Consider the following 20,569-nt stretch of genomic DNA (forward strand, 5'->3'; position numbering starts at 1 on the left):
AAAAGAGATTCTAGTTAGCAGCTAGGTGGCGATGTGCCTGAGGGAAAAAAATACTATTCTTTTTCCTGATATTCAGTTGCAGAGTTCCTGCGCTCATGATCAACATATTTTTTTAACTGTAGTTATGATATATTAAACGAAAAAATAAAAATTCTCCTCTAAGCAAGATGGAGTGTGTGCTTTTGAATACTCTCAGATACAATAATAAGATAGAGCTAACACACATGAAACATGCAGGAAATTTGGAGCTAGATGACAAGGAAGCTGCTTGCAGAAAGCATTATTTATCTCCTGCCCCGGGATAAACTCAGTTTACTGTTGTTACAGTGAAGTAAGGCAAAGGTTTGAGGACTGAAGTGGGGGGTAAATACAGGCAGGTGACCATTCATAACAAATCTCACTTTATTTCCTAGCAGCACATAGCTCTATGGATAAAATGGAAGATGGGCACAGGAGGCAGTACATGATGCCACTGGCAGCAGCTGCTGCTTCAGCAGGTACCTCTCATATCCAGAAAAAAGCAGTTAGCAATTCAGGAAACAACACACTTTGCTTCCATCAGTTGGATCACACCCACCCAGGACTTCAGCCAGCTACACTTCTGTGACCTGTTCTCTTACTGCAGCACAAAATCTATTTCTGCTTTTTTTCCAAAGCTTATAGTTTTGGTGTTTTTTCGCAGGGTTTCAGTGAATGGTAAGTAGCAGCACACTAAGTACACATTCTGCTGACCGTTCTAAAACCAAATATCTATTTTACAGTTGTAGAGAACTGCAGGGCAATGGAGCAATGAATTAGGTGATTGGTTCCATGGTCTGCATGGATTCACTACTACCTGACTTCATTCTTTGACTACTTGTTCTAACAGAACAGCAGAGATCAGATTTACCAAAAAATATTATTCTTTTCCACATGCTACCTTACCACTGACAATTTACTGGTGTTTTTCTTTAATTCTTCTAAACTGGATTAAAAATACTTTAAAATGCAGATAGAAAACATAACAGATAAATCTTGTTTATCTAGGTTGGAAAATTCTTAGTTGCTAATTAAAATCTTGATAATCTTTCCTGCTATTTGCATACTAATTTAAATTTCTGAAGGGTTGATGATAATCAGAAACATAATTTATCTTGAGCTACAAAGAATCTCATACGCCATCAGAGTCTCCAGATGCACATGAGTGTTAAATTTGCCATGCCCTAAAAGTTAAAACATAAATTGGTGGAGAGGAGAAGGAAAAAATTGGAACGAGTGCACTAAAGAAAAATGCCAGTCCTAAGTCAGCTTGATGTGAAATGCTCAGGCATCTAAAGCACTTTTTACTTAGGAAAGTTAGGAGCCAGACCATGTTTAAAGGCTAGATTTCAAAATTACTGTGCATAGCCCTCATCTTTGGGAAGAAGCAAATCCAGTTTCCAGAAACCACTAATTACAGGGTTTGAAATAAAGCAAAGGGCTCTAAGATTGCTACAGTCTTTGAAAAGATTTCCCCTTTATTGCTAGCTTGGCGAGAGATCAGATATACTCAGTGCTTAACTCAACTTACATGTCAATGTATGTAAATCTCCTTAAGTGTATGCAGTTGACCTTGTTTGCACAAAGACTGAATTTATTATAGGCAACACAGGTAATAATCTTATAAGTCACATTTTAGAAAATGAATTCCAGTGCTATCTTGTTAAGAACCGTGCAGGACAATCAATTACAACTTTTGTCACAAAACAAATTAATTTTGGCTTTTAAACATTCCAGTAATTACTTATCCTAGACATCAGAATGAGAATGTTAATAAGCATTTATTACAGGATCCAATTATATAACTCTCAAGCTATTGTTTCATTAAGTTAAAAAGAAATTTCATTCAACTTTTAAGACTACATTTTTCCATTTGATATATACCTAATTTAGTATGATATGCACCTAATTTATCCTCAAATTCACTTTTAATAGAGAAAGCTTGATATGGACATGGAAAATGTTGAAAAAAAAATGCATGGTCAGCATCTGCCTGTCACCAGACCAAGGTGTCATGGGCAGATGCAAAGCTGAAACTAAAAGATTGTGTTAACTCCAGTTCCCTTTCAAAAAGTGCTTTAAAATTGCAAATACCTTCTTCCCCCTTTCAGAAACAAAAGGTTTTGTTTCAGTGATTCTAATTCACACAGTTTCCCTCAAACTCACATCCACCACTCCTTCAATTCCTGAAATTCAGTGCTTTTCAAACAACAAAAATATTCCCAGATGTCCCCAAAATCTCCTCAGCTTCTGAAGCATTTCCCATCTTAACATCCCTTCTCACTTAACTCTCTTCCCTTCCAGCTCTTCTGAACACTCTCTCAGGCCATGCTCTCCAACTGCTCTGAGTTCCATCCCTTTATTCCTGCACTGAAGTACCTCCTTGTCTCATCAGCCTCAACTCTGCAGTTATCTCAGAGCCTCTTATCCTCACTCACATCTCAGCACATCTTAATCGAAGTGTCATATCCCAAATTAGGCCTTAAAATTCACTCTGACTTTTCACCTCTATAGCAGCTACAGCTGTGAGGCTTCACTAGTTTTGTGTGCTAACAACATGTATGTAGTGCAAGGCCAGGGCGCACACAGAGCCAAAAGACATACGAGGCACTAATATCCCAAAAATGAAATAGCAGATCCTGCTGTCAGTTTTGTACTGCCTTTTCTCTCTGTCTTGGTCAAAGGCCTCCTGACCTTTTGCTGCCTTTCTCTGAGCTACAGGTCCTGTCAGCTACAGCAATAGTCTTAAGATAGATAAAACTTGCTTCTGTTAACCTGGTAAAGCATCACCTTCTTCCCAGAGTGTTAGAGGCCTGCAGAGTCATCCTGAGCATAACAGAATCTACCTACTCCTCCTTCAAGAGGACAGGGTAATAGAAACATTATTTTGCAACAGGACTGATGGCTAAGAGGGAAGGAGCCCTAACAGGCTCAACATCTCCTAATAAGACTCCACTGTAGAGAAAATTTCCTTTTAAGATAGATCCTAGTTCTCAAGAAAGAAAAAAAACAACTGTAGAAATTGACCTGAGTGAGGCAGAGAACAACTGTCAATGAAGCCCATCAAGTCTTTGTGCATTTCTTGCACAGTAGTCTGAATATGACGATGTATGTTTTGGTTTGGGGATCATGAATCCAAACAGTTAAGTCCCAATCCTAAAAGAGGATCCTAATACCACTGATGCTGCTACACTGTATATTAGCAAAATGTAAAGAAGAGCATGAACTAATTAATTAAAAGCTAGGAAATTACCATATGATAGTACAGAGTTAGAATTAAATAGTCCAGATATCCACTGCAAAGAACTTTACTTCACTCTGTCCTTTCACCAACCTGGACTCTGGCAGAAGGAACACTACTTAACTCTTGAGTTTAGCCTTCCACCCACAGCATAAAATTATGGCTCGCACTTACTATATCAAGTTCCATTCAGGGACATTGTTAGAAACAAAAACAATCCAATCTCATTGTGAAATAAGGCAGTGGAGAATTACTAATCTTTAAAATAAGGCTGAACTATTGCAAGACTGTATTTCAGAAGACTCATCCTGCTAGTATGTTACCATTAAATACAGCAAGCATACGTAAGAATATGCGAACTAATTTACTATACAAAGTACAACCTCCTACAGTTATTGGAAAAAGAAAGCATAATAGCATCACAGAATACCTCAGGTTGGAAGGTACAAGCACTGTCGAGTCCTGGCTCCACACAAGATCACCCCAAATTAAACCATACTTCTGAGAGCACTGTTCAAATGCTCCTTGAACTCCAGCAGCTTGGGGCCATGACCACTGCCCTGGGGAGCCTCTGTCAGTACCCAGCCATCCTCTTCAGTAAAGAACCTTTTACTCATGTCCAGTTTCAAGCCAAGCTTTTTATCAACTCATCTAAAGATTTCCAATATTATAGTTCTCAACTTAAGAATGCCATTTACTTACCCTTAAATAATACAAAGAAAACCATCGGAAGGGCTTTGCACATCTAGAAGGACACAAGTCTTTTCCTGAACTGATTTTTATCCGGCAGGATAGAAAATCTCACTTAAGCAAGATTGGTGCAGCTTCAAGACAGACTACATTTCCAATTACGTACAAGTAGATTTTTTTCAGAGAGAAATGCCAGGGCAAAAACTTAATTACATAAGTCATATTATTGCCAAAAAGTCCGGGCTTGCTGCTAACAGAAGTCAGAGAAATTGAACAGTCACATGGAAACGATTGCTCAGGCTGGGTAAGAACAATTAAATAAGGAATCATTTCATTGGTCTGAATTACTGATTTGTTGAAACGATGACAAATCAAGAGATGAAGACACAACATGTACAAACGAAAGCATCTAAACCACGCATGAAAGTATGCTTTATATCCCCAAAATCAAAGGCCCTCAGTTTAGAACCTTAATATTCAGCATAACTGAGTTTATGTCAGCCTTGGTAATTGGTTTGGAAGTGGGAGTCCAGCAAGTGCAATCAGCCCTGACTAGAAGCTGCACTATGAGCTACATGGAACTGAAATGCATACATGCATACCAGAGCCAAGTCTGGTTTTGCCAGTATTGTTAGCTTTGCAGGTTTTCCCTGCTTTTGTTTTTAGAGACAGAAGTAATATAAAGGTTATTAAACATAATGAATAAAAAAGTAAAAAAAAACTCTGAGCTAGAGATGTTGTGTTCTTTCCATTGCGTATCTTAGAAAGCGGTTTTCGGGATAAATAATGTTATATATATTTTTAACACAGAGAACCATTTGAAGAGTCTTACGATGACTGAAAATCAAACACATGCAAGTTTTAAAAATGCCAAGAACAGGATTTTTGGGGGTAACCCCCATTTGCCAACCTTCCACAGTTTTACTGGATAATCACATCTGATGATCTCACTGGCTACTTATTTCCACAGGACCTCACTTTATTTTGTGTAAAGAAAGATTTGCTGGCTCCGGTCCTGAATAATGATTGAATTGAATCATATCAAAGGGGTGTTGTAAAGGTTAATTAAAGGTTTATGAAGCTTTGTGACTGTACAGCGGTAAGTGCCATACAAAAACCTACAAGGAATTGAATAATCCTGCCTGTTGAGCCTTGTTTGATTAGTGGGTAGAAAATAAAGTTTTGGCTCCACACCAAGCAATTCAGGAAAAAATACCAAATAGCTTTTGCAGTGGCACTGTTCCTCTCACGAAATGAGACCATGCTCTTTATATAAAAAGTAGCCTATGATACAGAGTGATCTGCAACATACATTCTGAAAATGGAAGCAGAATTGAACCGCCATCTTCAAAAGGTCCTTCCAACACAGGGCAAGCGAAAAACAAAATGGACCCCCACATCCTGTCCTCTTTTTTCCACAACATCAGAACCCACAAGAATCAACACAGAGGCTGAAATACTCAAATCTGCCAAACAGGCAAAATGCTTTTGTCTTATCCCCTTTCCATCTTACCATATGGCCTGGTACGTGACCTATGCCAGTCTCACTCTCCTTCTGTAGCTATTATCTGAGTCTCAGACTCCCATGTTCGTTCCCAACAATCCTTTCCTACCAGTACCTACTTGTCCCAAACGGTTGCCCAGCCAGTCCCAATTCCCATATTCTCCTGCCAAAATCCATTCCTGTTTTCCAAACCACGCCTTCCTTCTCAGACACCTTACCTCAGTCTGCTTTTTCCACTCTCTGCTTCAGCTCTCACACTTGAAGACTTTAGAACTGGAGACATCCAAGCCCGGCAGCTTCCTCTTCTGCATTGCCAGGGTCTGGGACTGAAGCAACACTGCCAGTCCTCCCCATGCCTTACACACCAGCAGATCAGACAGCTCCACTTACTACCATAAGTACTGTATTCAGCATAGGCAAAAAGCAGTGAAATACATAGGTGCTACATCTCTGAGTTTCTTGTTACCTTACTGTATAAGATCAAAACCTTCCTCTGGAAGAGCAGCTCAGCAGAACTGATGTTCTTCTCAACATATTGAGAAGGAAAAACATCAACTCATTCTCTTTTATTCTTCTTTTCCATTTCTGATCTAAATATCCATTAATCAAGTCCACCATTAAATGACGCTACAATCCTTTATCAAAGAAAGCAAAAGCAAACATTGCCACCAAAATTAATCCTACAGGCTACAGTGGGAGAGGATTAGGGAAACAATTCACTGCATCCCTTGTAAGTCAGGTTGCATTTGTCATGGCAGGTAATTAAACACTGTGGTGCCTGTGCCTACAAAGTACAATGACAGCTATGCACAAGAGAGAAATGCAACAAATCCAGTAAACACAGTTATTTCCCAGTATTCTGAGTCCTTCCTGGCTGTGCATTTACACATCTAAAGGGTGAAATGGTTTCTAGAAGGCAAAAAAGCAAAATAAAAACCTCTGTACAAACTGTGGTTCAGCTTTCCTCTGCTCAGATGCATAACCAGCCCAAACTTCAACTCCCAACACGTTTTCATCGGCTCGTATGTTGCTCTGCCAAGACTAATTGACAGCATGCACTTACCAAACAACCTTTAGGGCAGGGCGAGAGAGCTTCTCTACAGCTGGAGAAAGCAGTTAAACCGTTCTCCTCTAAGGTGATATCACACACTCTTGTTCACACTTGCAGTCACATGAAATGCAAATCACAAGATATGTGGATGCATAACTAACTATTTAAACCCACGGCACTGAAACTGAAGGATAGAGCCCAGAACAGAAAGCATTTCCAACTATTTAATATATGTCTCAAGAAAAAATTAATTATGGCAGAGAACAACAGCGCTGGAGTCAACACAACAAAATCCTGATGTGCTGCAACAGTATTTACGTTTTATATTTCCAACTATGATCACAGACTTCTTAAAGTAAATAAAATAAGGAGAGACTGGTTCTGAAAAATTAGAACTTAGCAGTGACCTTGCCCCTTTTCCCACATGTTCTTTATGTTGCAACTCCATCATGTCGCGAAGTTTTGCAATACTTGTATTTTTCTTAAGGCTCCATTTCTCCCCAGGGTATCTGGAGAAGTTACACACAACTTACTTTTTACCTTTTAAGCTCTTAATAAAATAAAAATTGGAAATTATATCTCAGAGTCCAATGGCTCAAAACCAGAAAGCAGTGAAAACTTTTCAGCTGAAAAATTGTGAAGGTCAGTCCTAAAGTTCTAAAACTTTTGGAGCACAAAACTTGGAAGAGAATTTATTCATCTGCGCTGCTTTTAAACTTTTTTTTTTATGTGTGTTATTCATCAAGTGCCCTCCATCTTTTAGGTATCATCTGCTGCGGGACAAGTTCACTATCTCAAGCTTTCTATGAAGTCAGATATACAGGAACCTCGTAACACAAAACTGAAGAAATTATCATATGGAAATACTTGCAGCAGACATCCGAAGAGGAAGTTTTCCAGTTATTTTCCACAAAGAGGAGAACTCAGCTCACCCAACCCGAAGCCGTGTGATCAGCGTTCTTATTAAAACGCTTATTAAAAATGCTTAATTTTCTGAAATGTTATGTGAGTAACAATTTCTGTCTCTAAGGAACCCAGCAAACAGGAATATATTCAGTTTCCTCCTAAGGCAAATATCACACCTATATCACAGCTGGAGAAATCAAGGCAGGAAGATGAGATTTACCTGGAGGCACAGAAGCTAGTCAATTCCTGACTCTCTGTGCTGGGCCAAAGACCACACCTTGCTTTCATCCACTCCAGTAATTAAAAATAAAAGAATTCTTGGTCTGTGTATTCTTTTCAGGCAGAACCTGTCTGACCTGCTAATTTACTGACAATGTATATGAAAAGTCACAGGACAGACAGCCAGTAGTGAATCCTGATTAAAAGAATCCTGGCCCTATACATTTCTTGTAGCATACCTACCTCCTTTTCCTTCCTTTGAACTGTGTTGGTTCTGCGTACCACCTTCTGCAAAACCTTCAGTTGTAGATGATGCAGGATATAAATTCTATCAAGATTCTAAGGAGGAAATGCCTTCTCATTAGTTAATTCAGTCATAAAGAAAAAGGCAAATAAATATGGTACTGTCTTCCTATTTTTTCAGATCAAGGCAGAGCAAAACATCTAAAAAGAAACTGCAAGCTGGTGGAGCTCAGATTCTTACAGGGACCATGAGAGAGATGAGCTGATATTCTCACAGGCACGTGCAGCATGCATTTATCCTCTGCAGTCAGCTGCTTTCATAAAAGGGAGCTAACTCTTGCCTGTAAATCCTACTTTGCAAGCCTAGCATTGCATTAACTGTAACGTTGCTGTGGACAGCCCTTGGGTAACTGGTTGAATTGCACATCATCCAACACACTTAGATTCTTCTTGCAAACTTATGCACATCCATGTGAGCACAACCTAATTCCTAACTTTAACTAAGAAAACACAGCTTTAGCTTTGGTGTGAGAAAGAATTCCTTTCAGAGCTTCCTTGCATTTAAATTAGAATATGATTGACTCCTCCAAATGCACAAAACCTACTCAAAATAAGGACTCAAAATAATATCCACATAAATTACAATGAATAGAATTTCACAATACTGTTCATGGAAACAAGTACTGGAAATATAGTCTTGGTAAAGAAAAAAAAATCTGCAGTACAGATGATCCCAAGATCAAAATACACTTTATGAACTTATCTGCAGAGTTCAGCTACAAAGGGAAACATACCTTCAGATTTATATCACATAGCCATACCAACACAGCTCTCCATGTGTACCCATCATTTCCTTAGGGAAAAGTACTTTGCTGGGATGGCCTGAAGAATGTGAACAGGTAAATTCCCTTAAATGAATAATCCTTCCCAACTCCAAAGCCAATAGGTCTTAATATTTTGTTCAACTGGAACAGTTATACAACAATTAAAAGAGCATCATGAATACCACAGTAGAGCAACTGAGCTGCCGGCATAAAACAACACATACATTATTCTCTGTCAAAAAAGGCTGTGTGACTTTTATTTCTATTGCAAACTATGCTGCCAAGAAAATCAAGTCTCAGAAGAGCCATATACCTTCGTTACACTTACCCATACACAAAACGTATACATGGATCGTGGAAGTTTAGCACAATTTTTACAGGCCAGTAATTACACCCTACTTGCACTGCAGTCACTAATCTCCTATCATTATTTACTGGTAGGTAGTAACACTTTCCTTTTACACACCACTTTCTCTTACCATATTCTGCACACTTACTGAAAACTTCTGTGACTTCAGAAGCTTCTGAACTACTTACGATGACTGAAATTTCTCTCCAGTTGGACTAACACCAGAGAAAGCCACCCCATTACACTTGAGTGTCAGCATTATGCAAGTTGTAATATCACTAGACAGGATAACCATCTTGGATTTAAAGCCTACCCGATTAAAGCTCTCTTTGCCTGCCAGAAGATAGAATTTTTGTCAGAAATGCGTGCAGAGGAGACAATCCTAGAGAAACCAATCAGCCACACCAGCAGTACAGCAATTGGCTTGGGATTAAATATAAAGAATGGTGTCTGGGGATGATTAGAGATTATTACATATTAGATAATTTGTTACACTTAGAATTAAAAATGACTATCAAAACAGAATGACACAATTCAGTGAAGTGTAATGCATGACAATCAAAGTTAACTCTGCATCTTTGGATGTCACGGCAAAAACTTGGGTAATATCATTTACCATAAACTCAGCAAGACAGTGATTGCAGATAAACAGCTGGAATTGCAGAATGTCAGTAGATGACAGCGAGACCTCCCAAGTGAAACAACCGCATGCAAAATTAATAGAAACATCAAGTTCTTGCCTTCACACACTGACATGTTCCCACCAATACACACATTCCAATTAAAAAGTCTGTTCTTTAACTTATTTGGTTGAGCTGCAGTAAACTCTGCAAAGACTTGAATCAATTTGAATGGTTGTAAATTGATGCAGTGTGTGTTAATTGTAAGAATAAACTCTGAACTGACACTATTTGGTCATCATGAAGGTTTGTAACAGTACCACTAAGGTTGGCCTTTGTGTTTGTTTCCAAGCTCACAAAACACAGGATAAACAAACAGTTCTGCGCATAAACTCTCACCTGAAACAAAATATCTTCACATTATTTCTTGCTATTTCAGCAAAAGGCTGAAGAAACTCACACTCTAAATAAATAAATAGAAAAAAAACCCCACGAGAGTGGCATATTACTTAATTATTGGGTAAAAGCATCTAATATTTAAAACATTAGACTGCGTTAGAACAAATAATTTCAGTGCAGTTTCTCAGAATTAAAACAATCTGTTATTTTACAAATGCTATTAAGTGGATTTACTCACATTTACACCAAAAGCACGAGGACACCAGTTCACAATTAACATTTAATTAAATAGTCATCCCATTAACTTAATTCCAACAATGTATGTTCATTTTGGGCCTGCAATCTATTGCCTGTATACACAAACCAAACAACTACAGAACAGTGACACAATGCTGCCTCCACAATGGCAGGTATAAAGCTAATTCAAGGAAAGACTTCAGAGAGTCTGAGAGAGACACACTTATCACAAGCACCAGAACTCATTTGCATGCTGTGGAGGGCATAAAAAAATTGTATGGATTAGGAATGAACGCAGATCTCACATGTGCCAACCTCATGTGGAGAATTATGCAAAAATTACCCAAATGCGTGCAACCTTTAACACGTGGCTGCCTTCTGCAGCTGCCAGGACACAGGGTTATCAGCAGCTGAGCTCATGTCCAGCTTGTGATCCTAAGGTATCTTATGGTAATTATATATATATATGTATATAGATAGATAGATATAGATATGTATACATATATATATCCATCCATCCTTTCAGGATTTAGACTGTTATAAGCCATTTATTAACACTGATTCATTCTTCTGTATTTGCAATGACTCCAATCTTATAACAGCAGCCAGTTGGCCCTAAATGCAAGGTTTCACCTATTAATTTTTCACAATCTCAGTCAATGCACTTGCACAGCTGACTCTATCATTTACACACAGACAAGTACTCAGTAAAAGCTGTTCATGGGTTATAAACAAGAAGCCTTTTTAGCTGTTTTATCTTTTCTTTGTTTTAAATGAATGCATGTGTGTAACTATTTTCCTTTGAAATCTTTGAAATCTTACCAGTACCACTGGACAACACGACCTCATGTGAGTGCATATGATTCTAACTCCACACTTACAGTTATTACAGAGGTTCATCACTGCGGCCTAACATCTACCACCTCATATCTTGCTGGCACATCACTTTCTGGCTTCTCATCACCATCAAAAACTAGCACAGGACAGCTAAATAAGATCCAAGTTATTACTTCAACATGACACTGTGGTTATCAAGTGGATACAGCAATTTGTTTGGTGCTCCTCTACCTAAAGAAATGGAGACGTTAAGATTTTAAGGGAGAACTATGCACAAGAAACGTAAGTTTTCCCTCTCCAGAATGCAGGAAAATTCCTGGAACCTTTCAGCAAAGCTGCTGGCTGAGAACCCAACACTGTGCATGATTATTAATGAAAAATATTTCATTAGTAGTGGTAAAATAATGGAATTTTCATACAACAGACTGACAAAACATACGCACGTATGCCAGACAATGTTGTAAGTTACATCACAGAGTAAAATGTTATGTTACTGAGCACCATAATAAGCACAGTAATAACTCACATATGTAAATCTGCTGCGTGTTCTTTCCCATAATCCACAGCCAGCCTATGAAATAAAGTCACAAAACACTTGCAGGAATCCCAACACAGACTCAACACCCATATTACATTCCAGCACAGTTACGTGAGGCAGGCTGAACTGACATGCTTCGGGTGCGAGCCAACATGTAACTGTCCATGGCTGAGAAACAACCTCCTTTCAATACCTGCTGCAGACTGTCACAGGATGTACAGCTCTCATATAGTAAAACATCACCTATTTGAACAGAGAAGCAAATTATGATTCTCCCTAAAAATATATTAGGATACAATTGCTTCTAATTTTAAAGGCTAGAAGTTTATTATACGTTCTCCCTGCTGAGAGCTTATAGCTCACTTAAACTTCATTCCTTTCTCCTACCTTCTGTGGGCCAGCTTCTTGCCACTTCCAATTTCAAGAAGATACCATTAATTGTCTGGGTTTCCATGGGTGGTTTTTGTTGTTATTGCTGTTGTTGTCCTGGGGTTTTAATTTTTTTTCTAGTATCATACATAAAGAAGCACAGCATATGTTTTAGATGGGAATTTAATTATACATACTTCTCGATACCCAGCACAACCATGCTGTAATACAAGTACACGTTATGAAAATACACTGCTTTGAACCTGAAAGATTCTGCATTAAGACTATGTAACAACTTGCTCTAATCATTCATAGAATCTTCTTCTGACACTATTCTCCTTCTGAAATACACTCGGTGGTTATTATAACAGGGGTTATCACGTGACATTTGGGTGAGTAACTAAAGAAGTTAAAAAAAAAAAAATTCAGGAAATTTCATTCCTGATGTCAAACTACATTCCAATTCTTAACTGCGCTGGCATGCTCTGGGAAGCAAGGAGCTGGTCTGTTCAGAAAGTTAGACTGACCTTTAAAGGCAAAACATCTGTTGGGAGTCATGAGAAGTTCAGTCCAAGGATTAAGGCAGCTGACGAGACATTAATGTAACCAGTTATTGCTGTTACACTGGATGGAGTCTACAGAGTGCTATAGCCAGGAAGCAGCAGATAGTTCAGAGGTTTCCATTGAGATTAGATAACTACCCACTTTAAAAAAAAAAAAAAGTAGATTTTTATTGAAAGGGTGGAATAAAAATTTGTAAATTGTTTCCTTTTTCTTTACACTGAAAAAGCAAAAAAAAATCCGTTACATTCTTTCATATTCCAACCGTGAAATAATTGACATTCTTTAGTGTTTTCTTTCCTAATTTATCAATTCAAAACAACTTTCTTAAGGAACACTATTGATGTTAATACAAGTTTAAAGCTGATTAACTATTCAACTACACTAATAACTGAGCTCACAATTTTGGTATATAGGAATAGTTGTTAGGCAGACATGGCCGAACAAAACAGTCTACATTGTGCCAGCATTATGCAACACGTGTTCTGAAATTGACTCAAAGACTGAGGGCTTCACACAGCAAGCTCAGGGATTTCAATCAGAAGGCCAAAATTGCTGAATTTTAACATATCTGAAATCTGGACCACTGTTGGAATGACACTGTCTACTGACAAGATAATTCTAAAGGCAACAACTGGAGAGGAGAACAGAGGTTCTCCATTTATATCATAATTAGGAGGTAAATTCAGATTTATTTTCTTTCCAGGTCAGGATAAGCATAATGGACATTAGTGTTTAAAATATATATATGTATACGTATATACATATAAGAGGGGAGACAGATGGAGCCATAGATGAACTGTTGCTCTTTTCCTATTACGGGCCAGATATATCCTGGTTCTGAGGAAAGCAAATAAAAGCCAGGGATTTATCACAGTAAAGTTACAGCTGTAATACACAGATGTTCCCACACGAACCAAACAGACAAAAGGGGCATAACCCAGAAAACAAAAGCCGTTACTACTGCCACAGTTACAGGAAAATTAAGCCTGGTGCATGGGATAAAATGAATCAGTTTTAAAATGAGAGCACAAGAACACACAAAAGCCTTTCTGTCCAGCTACCCATTAGAATTTCTCTTACAAAACAATAAATGCATGCAAAGCAAGTTTAATTCCTTCATTATCGAGGTATTATCATCAGATACAACACTGTCGTAGCAGATGGACAAGAATGCTTGGAAATACAGTTATGGATTTTATTTTATTTTTTTTTAGACAAATTTTAATTAATGTGTCATTAAGTTTAAAATCAGAGCAGATGTAAAAACAAAAACAACAACAAAGGGTAATAAATCACATCACAACTTGCTAAATCAGAATCATTTTTCCTTTCAGGATTATGGACGATAGACATTTCTGTAATGGCATTGTTTGTAACTACATTAAGGGTTTGTCCTAAGAATTATACAACTAAGTTCATCTTTGGTTTGACAGCAAAAAAGGGACATTTATAAGTAAATCATTTGGGGTTTGCTTCTTGGGGAGGAATACATTCTTTTTAGCCTGAAACAAAATTATCATTTTTTGGTGTTTTTTAATAACAACAAAAGAATCAGTAAAATATCCCACGGGCTCAATTCTCCTTTTATTTCATTAGCCATTAACTAGGACACTCATATGGGACTGGGAAAACCCATGTTCAGATCCCTCATCTTTCAAGTCAGAATCTCAATGGCAAACCATAAATAAAGTCCAGGTTATCAGCAAGGGAAGAGAAAATACCAAACATATGCTCATTAAGAACTTAGATCTTTATCTATTTACAACAGGACTCCAAACACTCTGCAATCATTTCACTGAAGATGCAGAACAGAAAAAGGAGTCGGTGACCTCAATTCTAACACCACAGTCCTTGTAAAGAAATTAACTTCACAACTGTAATGCTGTTTTCACATATTTTATGTATAAAGCCAAGTTATTTAAATAAAGTCATCCTTTGATTCAGCATAAGGTCTTTAAATCAAAAATGAACATAATGCTTTCCTCCTGTCTTAAACACAGGCTTTTAATTTGCTTACAGAAAAATGTACTTCCTTATTTGCCTGCTTGCGTAAACAACATGAAGAGCTGTTACAATGCACCAAAGACATTCTATTTCCCAAAAAGTCCTGCTTTGCCATCTGGAAAATGAGTAACAGTCACTCCAGAATGTATGGCATCTGGTGGATAGAACCTGAGCAACGGGAGGGACAGCATGCCTATTGGCAAGAGCCAACCAGGAAGTTGTAAAGCATTCCTACTTCTTACCTTTTCAGCCTCAAGGATGAGATGTTGCAATAACTACAAACACAAGTAAGAGAGAAAGGACAGACAACAGAAAACAGCCCAAATCTGAAGTATTTCTGAATCATTCTAACTCCTTTCTCTCTAATTCTGCCCTAAATGAGTGCGCTAGATTTTCATGTGTGACACAGCATGTGTCCAAGCACGCCCTGATTCTCTGTGTTCCTAAGGATGTGGAAAGAATATCCTGGGAAAGCAGCCCATACTTCACGAGTCAGCCTGCAGCACTCCCAGCTAAGAAACAACTTGGTTAGTTTCTTAATGAAATAAAACAATCCACTGCATTAAAAACGGCCAGGTTCTCACAAGCTACTGTATTCTGCCTAGTGTACAACCCCCCCCTTTGGGTATTCCCAATCACCCACCAAAAAACAGAAAAACCCCCCAATGACTGGATAATTTCCCCCATATTTTTCGCCAAATGCAGACAATAACAAATATTTAGCTCTGCAGAACAGTCCAAACCGAGCACAAAGTCCCAGATATCCTGTTTCAGACTACAATCATTTGAAGCATGTGCATTGACAAGTTCCACATGGTTGTGTATGTGCTATCATGCTTAACAATATGGTATTCACTCGGCTGCAGTTTTCAGAGCAGTGGTTGGTATCTGATGACAAATTCCATTCTAGCAAGAAGATTCTTTTCCCTCTCTGTGCCAGACAACATTTAAAGAGATAGTGTTTCAGCAAACATAATTTCCTTGGAGGTAATGCCACCAATCACTGCAAACACTGTATCACCAATTAGGTAGAAGGGATTGAGAAAGAAAAGACTTATTGTCTGGCTGACACGGCTCAGAACTCGGAGCAGCCGGTTTCTGCCCAAGCCACACTGGCTCAGAAAACATCTGCTATGCTGAAGGATGCTAGGGCATGTTTATCAACTGGAGCCAGATAACGCCTTCCAAATGTTTTAAAATTAATTTAAAAACATATTTAAACACTTTGTTCCTGAAGGCATTAACCATCACTCCACTGAGTATGCTAATGGTGTTCTACTGCCATTTAAATACATCTAGGCACCAAGCAGACAACAGCTCCATTTTCCAGCCTATTTAACAAGTTGAAAACGTAGCGCTACTCATTCTTTATTTCCTTGCCACAATAAACTTAGAGGGACAATAAAGGCTGAAGTTTGGTGGAGATAAGAGTGTGGGGGGTTGGAGGGAAGCACATCAAGGAACAAGTTCTCCTTTTTCATACTCCTTATTTCAACAATATCCTAAAACGGATGAGATGGCCCTGAGATCATTTCACACAGAGCTCCTCTCTGAACATATTAAGGTCGGCTATAAAGTGTTTTTGGAGAACAAAGAGCAGAAGGTCAGGGATTCAGCCATGAGTATTTTGTGGAAAAAAAAGGAAGAAAAAGAAAAAGAAAAAAAAAAAGATGAACTGATACTCAATATACAGAAATACTAACACTTCCCTAATCTGTGTGGTTCATAAACCTAAAAGCAGAATACTACGCATGTCATTACTCACAGCATTTTATTATTTAAGGCTTTTGGTATTCATGCAGCAACAACAGATGACTCAGGCTGCATTTCAATGATCGAACCACATATGTTTTTCCATCACACTGCTACCAAACAGAAACATCACACTTCCATACTTCTCTTCCTTTCAGTACTAACAGATGAGTTATGCCACAAATTCTGCTCCAAAACTAACAGGACTCCGTCTCTCCCCATCACTGATTAAATAAATGACTAACTGACAAATCTAGTTTTAACACCTTCAATAGCCACCAAGGGATTACAAACATAAATACTACTGCTTAGGAATCAGATTCTCCTCCAGAAAGCTTAAGTTTCTGTTTTGCTCAACACAACAGATAAGCTCTGACCATGAGAACAGTTTTAATTCATAAAACCTATCCATCTCTTCATTGCAAAATACATAAGGGCTGGGATTTTAAAGCATGATGTTTCTGTACTAGACATGCCAACTACACAGGCTAGCTTAAATATTTGAAATTGATTAAACTAAGCCACATAAAAGGAACTACTGCCAAAGAATAATAATCATCACAGGCAAGAAGTGCAGAATGGCAATTCCAGGCTTACATGTAGAAAAAGGATATCACATGCAACTCCTCCACATGTTCAAGAACAGCTTGATCAAAGATCATCCTTCTTTTAAATGAAGCCCACTGTAGCAGGGTTTCAAAATGCAAACCAAGACTCGGTTGTTATGGAATCGGTACAACGTACTAGAATGCAAAGCTTTACCCCAGACTTTCTTGTGCTGTTTATTAGCTGTTTCCCAATCTTTCATTTCCTTGTGGAAGTATATTGCCTTCTATTTGCCAAAAACAGACATTTCACTATGCTATCCTGAGAGAGTAAGAAACAGGATGGTTTTTCTCTCCTCCATTCCCATGAACTGGAATTGCTCCCTGGAAGGAGGTATAAACAACACGTTACAGGACAAATAGTGTTGGCAATGTGTTCTGTGTGTGCAAGCTCTCATTAGCTTCTTCCCTCAGTATTTTTTCTCAGTAACAACATTATGCTTTCATATCACTGCTTATAATTGAAAGACAAATTCTCAAAACCCTTATTTTTACACAAGGATAAATACAAAATAATATTTCCCAGTGTCTGAACATCTGCAGTCTGACACAGTTATGGGGGGAAAAACTGCATTTCCACTAATGAGTTACTAAAATATAACCATCTGAAAGCGTGGTCTTCTCAAATTAACCACCATGAGTACTGAAAATATGAAAGATCAATACAATTCCAGTAAGAGTGGTTTAGGGAAAGAAGAATAGCATCAAAAATCTCATAGTAAACTTGACTTTGCATCTCTGCAGTAATCAGTGTTTGGTCAGGTTCCTAGCTCTGATAACATTTAAAAGACAACATCCATACGTACACAGGCCTTAGAAATGTTGACTGATAAAGCCCACTGAACAAAGCTAGGAGGTGGAGGGGGGGTGAAAAGAACCACACAGCAACACCTTACAAATGCCACTTAAAGATGAAGAACTGGAAGAGCTGCTCATAAACAGTTCCAACTTCCTACATCCTCTCCCTCCTCTACTGGCAGTCCAGTGATTAGTGACAAGTCTTCAAGTGACAAATTAGCTCCGTGCAAATCTTATATTGTTTTTTAACTTACATGCCCATAAGCAGATTTACAAGAAGATTTACTGATCCATTGGAACCTAACCACTCGTCTCTTCAGAGTATCCTCACGTCAGGAAAGCACATCGCTTCAGTTGTTTGTTCTCCATTCAACAAACAAAACAGTGTCAAGTATGAAATGTATAAAGAACATCAGGAATTGTCTTTCAGACAAACTTCTGTTCCAGCACAAAAATAAAAGACTTTGGGTCAAACACAATGTTTCTGTTACTCCGTGCTGTGACTGGGATATTATCAACTATGTAGAATTCAAGATGGGATATAGAAATACAGAGAAGAACCACTGCTAAACCCGCAGGAGAGGAACGCTGGGCATTTCAGTGGAAAGCTCAAGGATGTCTGCCCAATTCAGGCCTAGGAATAACTTCAGCCTCTTTGTATCCAATCTGCAACACAAAGTGAGCAACACTTGCTGGTACAATTTCCACAGGCCAGCACACAAAAAAAGCTGAAGTTCAGCAACTGGTCCAGGCTATAATTTGTTCCTCTTAGCAGCTTTTCATACAATAGTACGATGGGTGCACAGTGCAGTGTGCACAACAGGACAAACTCAGAGACCATCTGAGTCAGAAGTTGCAGAGTGGTACAAATCTAATTAAGTCTAAGTAGTAAAACTAAAGGAATGTAAATTAGAACCAGACACACATCAGCTTCCTCACATGCAAGTTGCACTGAATCAGATTTCCTCTGGATTCTCTAAAGCCAGCCCAAAATTTGTACCCCATGGAACTCAAAATCAAATTCAAACTACATAGACAGCAGGCAACGACAACAAAAAAGCACCTCAAACTTAAGAAAAGTGATAACAAATGCTAAAAATATGTGAGGACTACTCCAAAAGTAATGCCTCTAATTTTATGTAGTAAAAAAATGTAGTCAAAGGAAAACAGGCCAAGCTTTTGTCCTCCCTGCAAACTTGCAAGTTAGTTTACAAGAGAAATTCCCCAAGCCAAAATCACAGAGAAATTTCCTTGAGGGCTTTTCAGTGCTGTTCATTTCACTCGTAACAGTCAACAACTGTGGCATTAAACTCAATCATCCCACTGCGGTAGGATCAGCACAGATTTGGTTCTTATCTAGCAGAGAGGTGAACATGAAAGAACAACAGCAATACTCATCATAAAGCTTAGAGACAATAACAGAGAAGAGTTCATGAGAGAATAAAGCCATCACTTCTCAGTGAGCTGCTGTTATCTTGAATATTTGAACAGACAAACATGATGAAACTTCATCTTCAAACACAGTGTTTGTTTACTACTGCAAGTCCTTCATAGGCTGATTAGCAGCAATAGCAAAGGAATTCTTTTATAAAACATTCGAGACTTTCAATTTTCAAAAAAAAATGTACATGGAATAAAAGAGCAAAGATTAAAAAGAAAAGCAGAATTCATCTTAAGAGGTGACAGTGTACAGGAGCTACACACAGAAGCAGTTTAAAAGCCAGAATACCATTTTTCTAGTTAGCATCACTTCAGGTTGATAGCCAAGAAACATAAGCCAATCCGAAATAAACCGAACAACGAAGTTATTGCTAATACTCCATTCTATAAGGCACAACTGCAATTTGCCAGAAATGAAAACGTTTTGCTGACATTGGCTAACACACCTTAGACATTCAATGGGAACGTGAAGAGAAGTGAAAATGTGACCCATATGATTGGCAGCACGTTCCTCCATTGCTGCAATTGACATTTACCAAGCTAACATCCTGTGCTCATCATTCATGAGCACTGAAAGGAAAATGAAACTCTCATTACTAATTCTAACAGTCTGTCTTCTAGTTTTTGTGAGCTGGCAAGGAATCTTTGCCCATCCATCCCCTCACACTCAGTTATGTGCTCTTACAAGAGAAAAGGCCTAACTGAAAACACTGAGGAGTGTGAGTTCTCAGATCCCTCTTAGTTGGACAGCAGCTCTGCTACACTTTTTTTTTGTCTATTAACAATGGGAAAGTAATTAAGAAAAGTTGGGCACCTTTCTAAAGATGGCTAAGCACATTTTAAAAATGACAGGAATTACTGTTTGCATACTAAGCAATTTACATGCAATAAAATTGTTCTTGCATTTGAGGAAGACCATGTTTTACGGGCTTCTGAAGACATCTTCCAACATATCAGACTGAAAAAGCTGCACAAATGAGCAAAGCCTGGTCCTAGGCTAACACCCACTGCAGACATGAATATCTGGATCCAACAAATAGAGAACTAAGTTTCAGACTTACGCTTCTCGTCATCAGCATGTACTAGAGAGGCTGCTCTTGATAAAACATCCAATGGAGTCTCCATTCCTCTCTGGATCCTGGAAAATTCAGAGAGGAGGTCTTACATTTTACAATGCTTTATCAGTACACAGTAATTTAGTACACTAAATTACAAGTGCTAGAAATCCTATCATCTTGCCTGCCACACATTTTAAGGTTTTCTTCCTTTCCACATGCCTTCCTTCCATGCAGCTACATGAGACAATATCCAAAGACATGACTCTCCTGAAGTGGACAGCTGGCCCAATAACCCACATCAGC

The 20,569-nt window shown here is 38.3% G+C and overlaps 1 protein-coding gene across 3 annotated transcripts in view; it reads right to left on the reverse strand.

Moving 5' to 3' along the window:
• The window catches only part of VGLL4 (vestigial like family member 4), a 69,479-nt gene that overhangs the window by 44,594 nt on the left and 4,316 nt on the right, over positions 1-20,569 (reverse strand). For 2 of the 3 annotated variants that reach the window (XM_015874785.2, XM_015874787.2), the window contains exon 2: positions 20,270-20,346. In XM_015874785.2, the coding sequence (XP_015730271.1) occupies positions 20,270-20,333 (64 nt within the window). In that variant the 5' untranslated portion in view covers positions 20,334-20,346. Of the gene's footprint in view, positions 1-7,872; positions 7,969-20,269; positions 20,347-20,569 lie in introns of those variants that run through there. The other variant, XM_032447289.1, reaches the window with a different exon arrangement.

Source organism: Coturnix japonica, chromosome 12 (genome assembly GCF_001577835.2).
Source record: "Coturnix japonica isolate 7356 chromosome 12, Coturnix japonica 2.1, whole genome shotgun sequence".
In the NCBI taxonomy this organism is placed as follows: domain Eukaryota; kingdom Metazoa; phylum Chordata; class Aves; order Galliformes; family Phasianidae; genus Coturnix; species Coturnix japonica.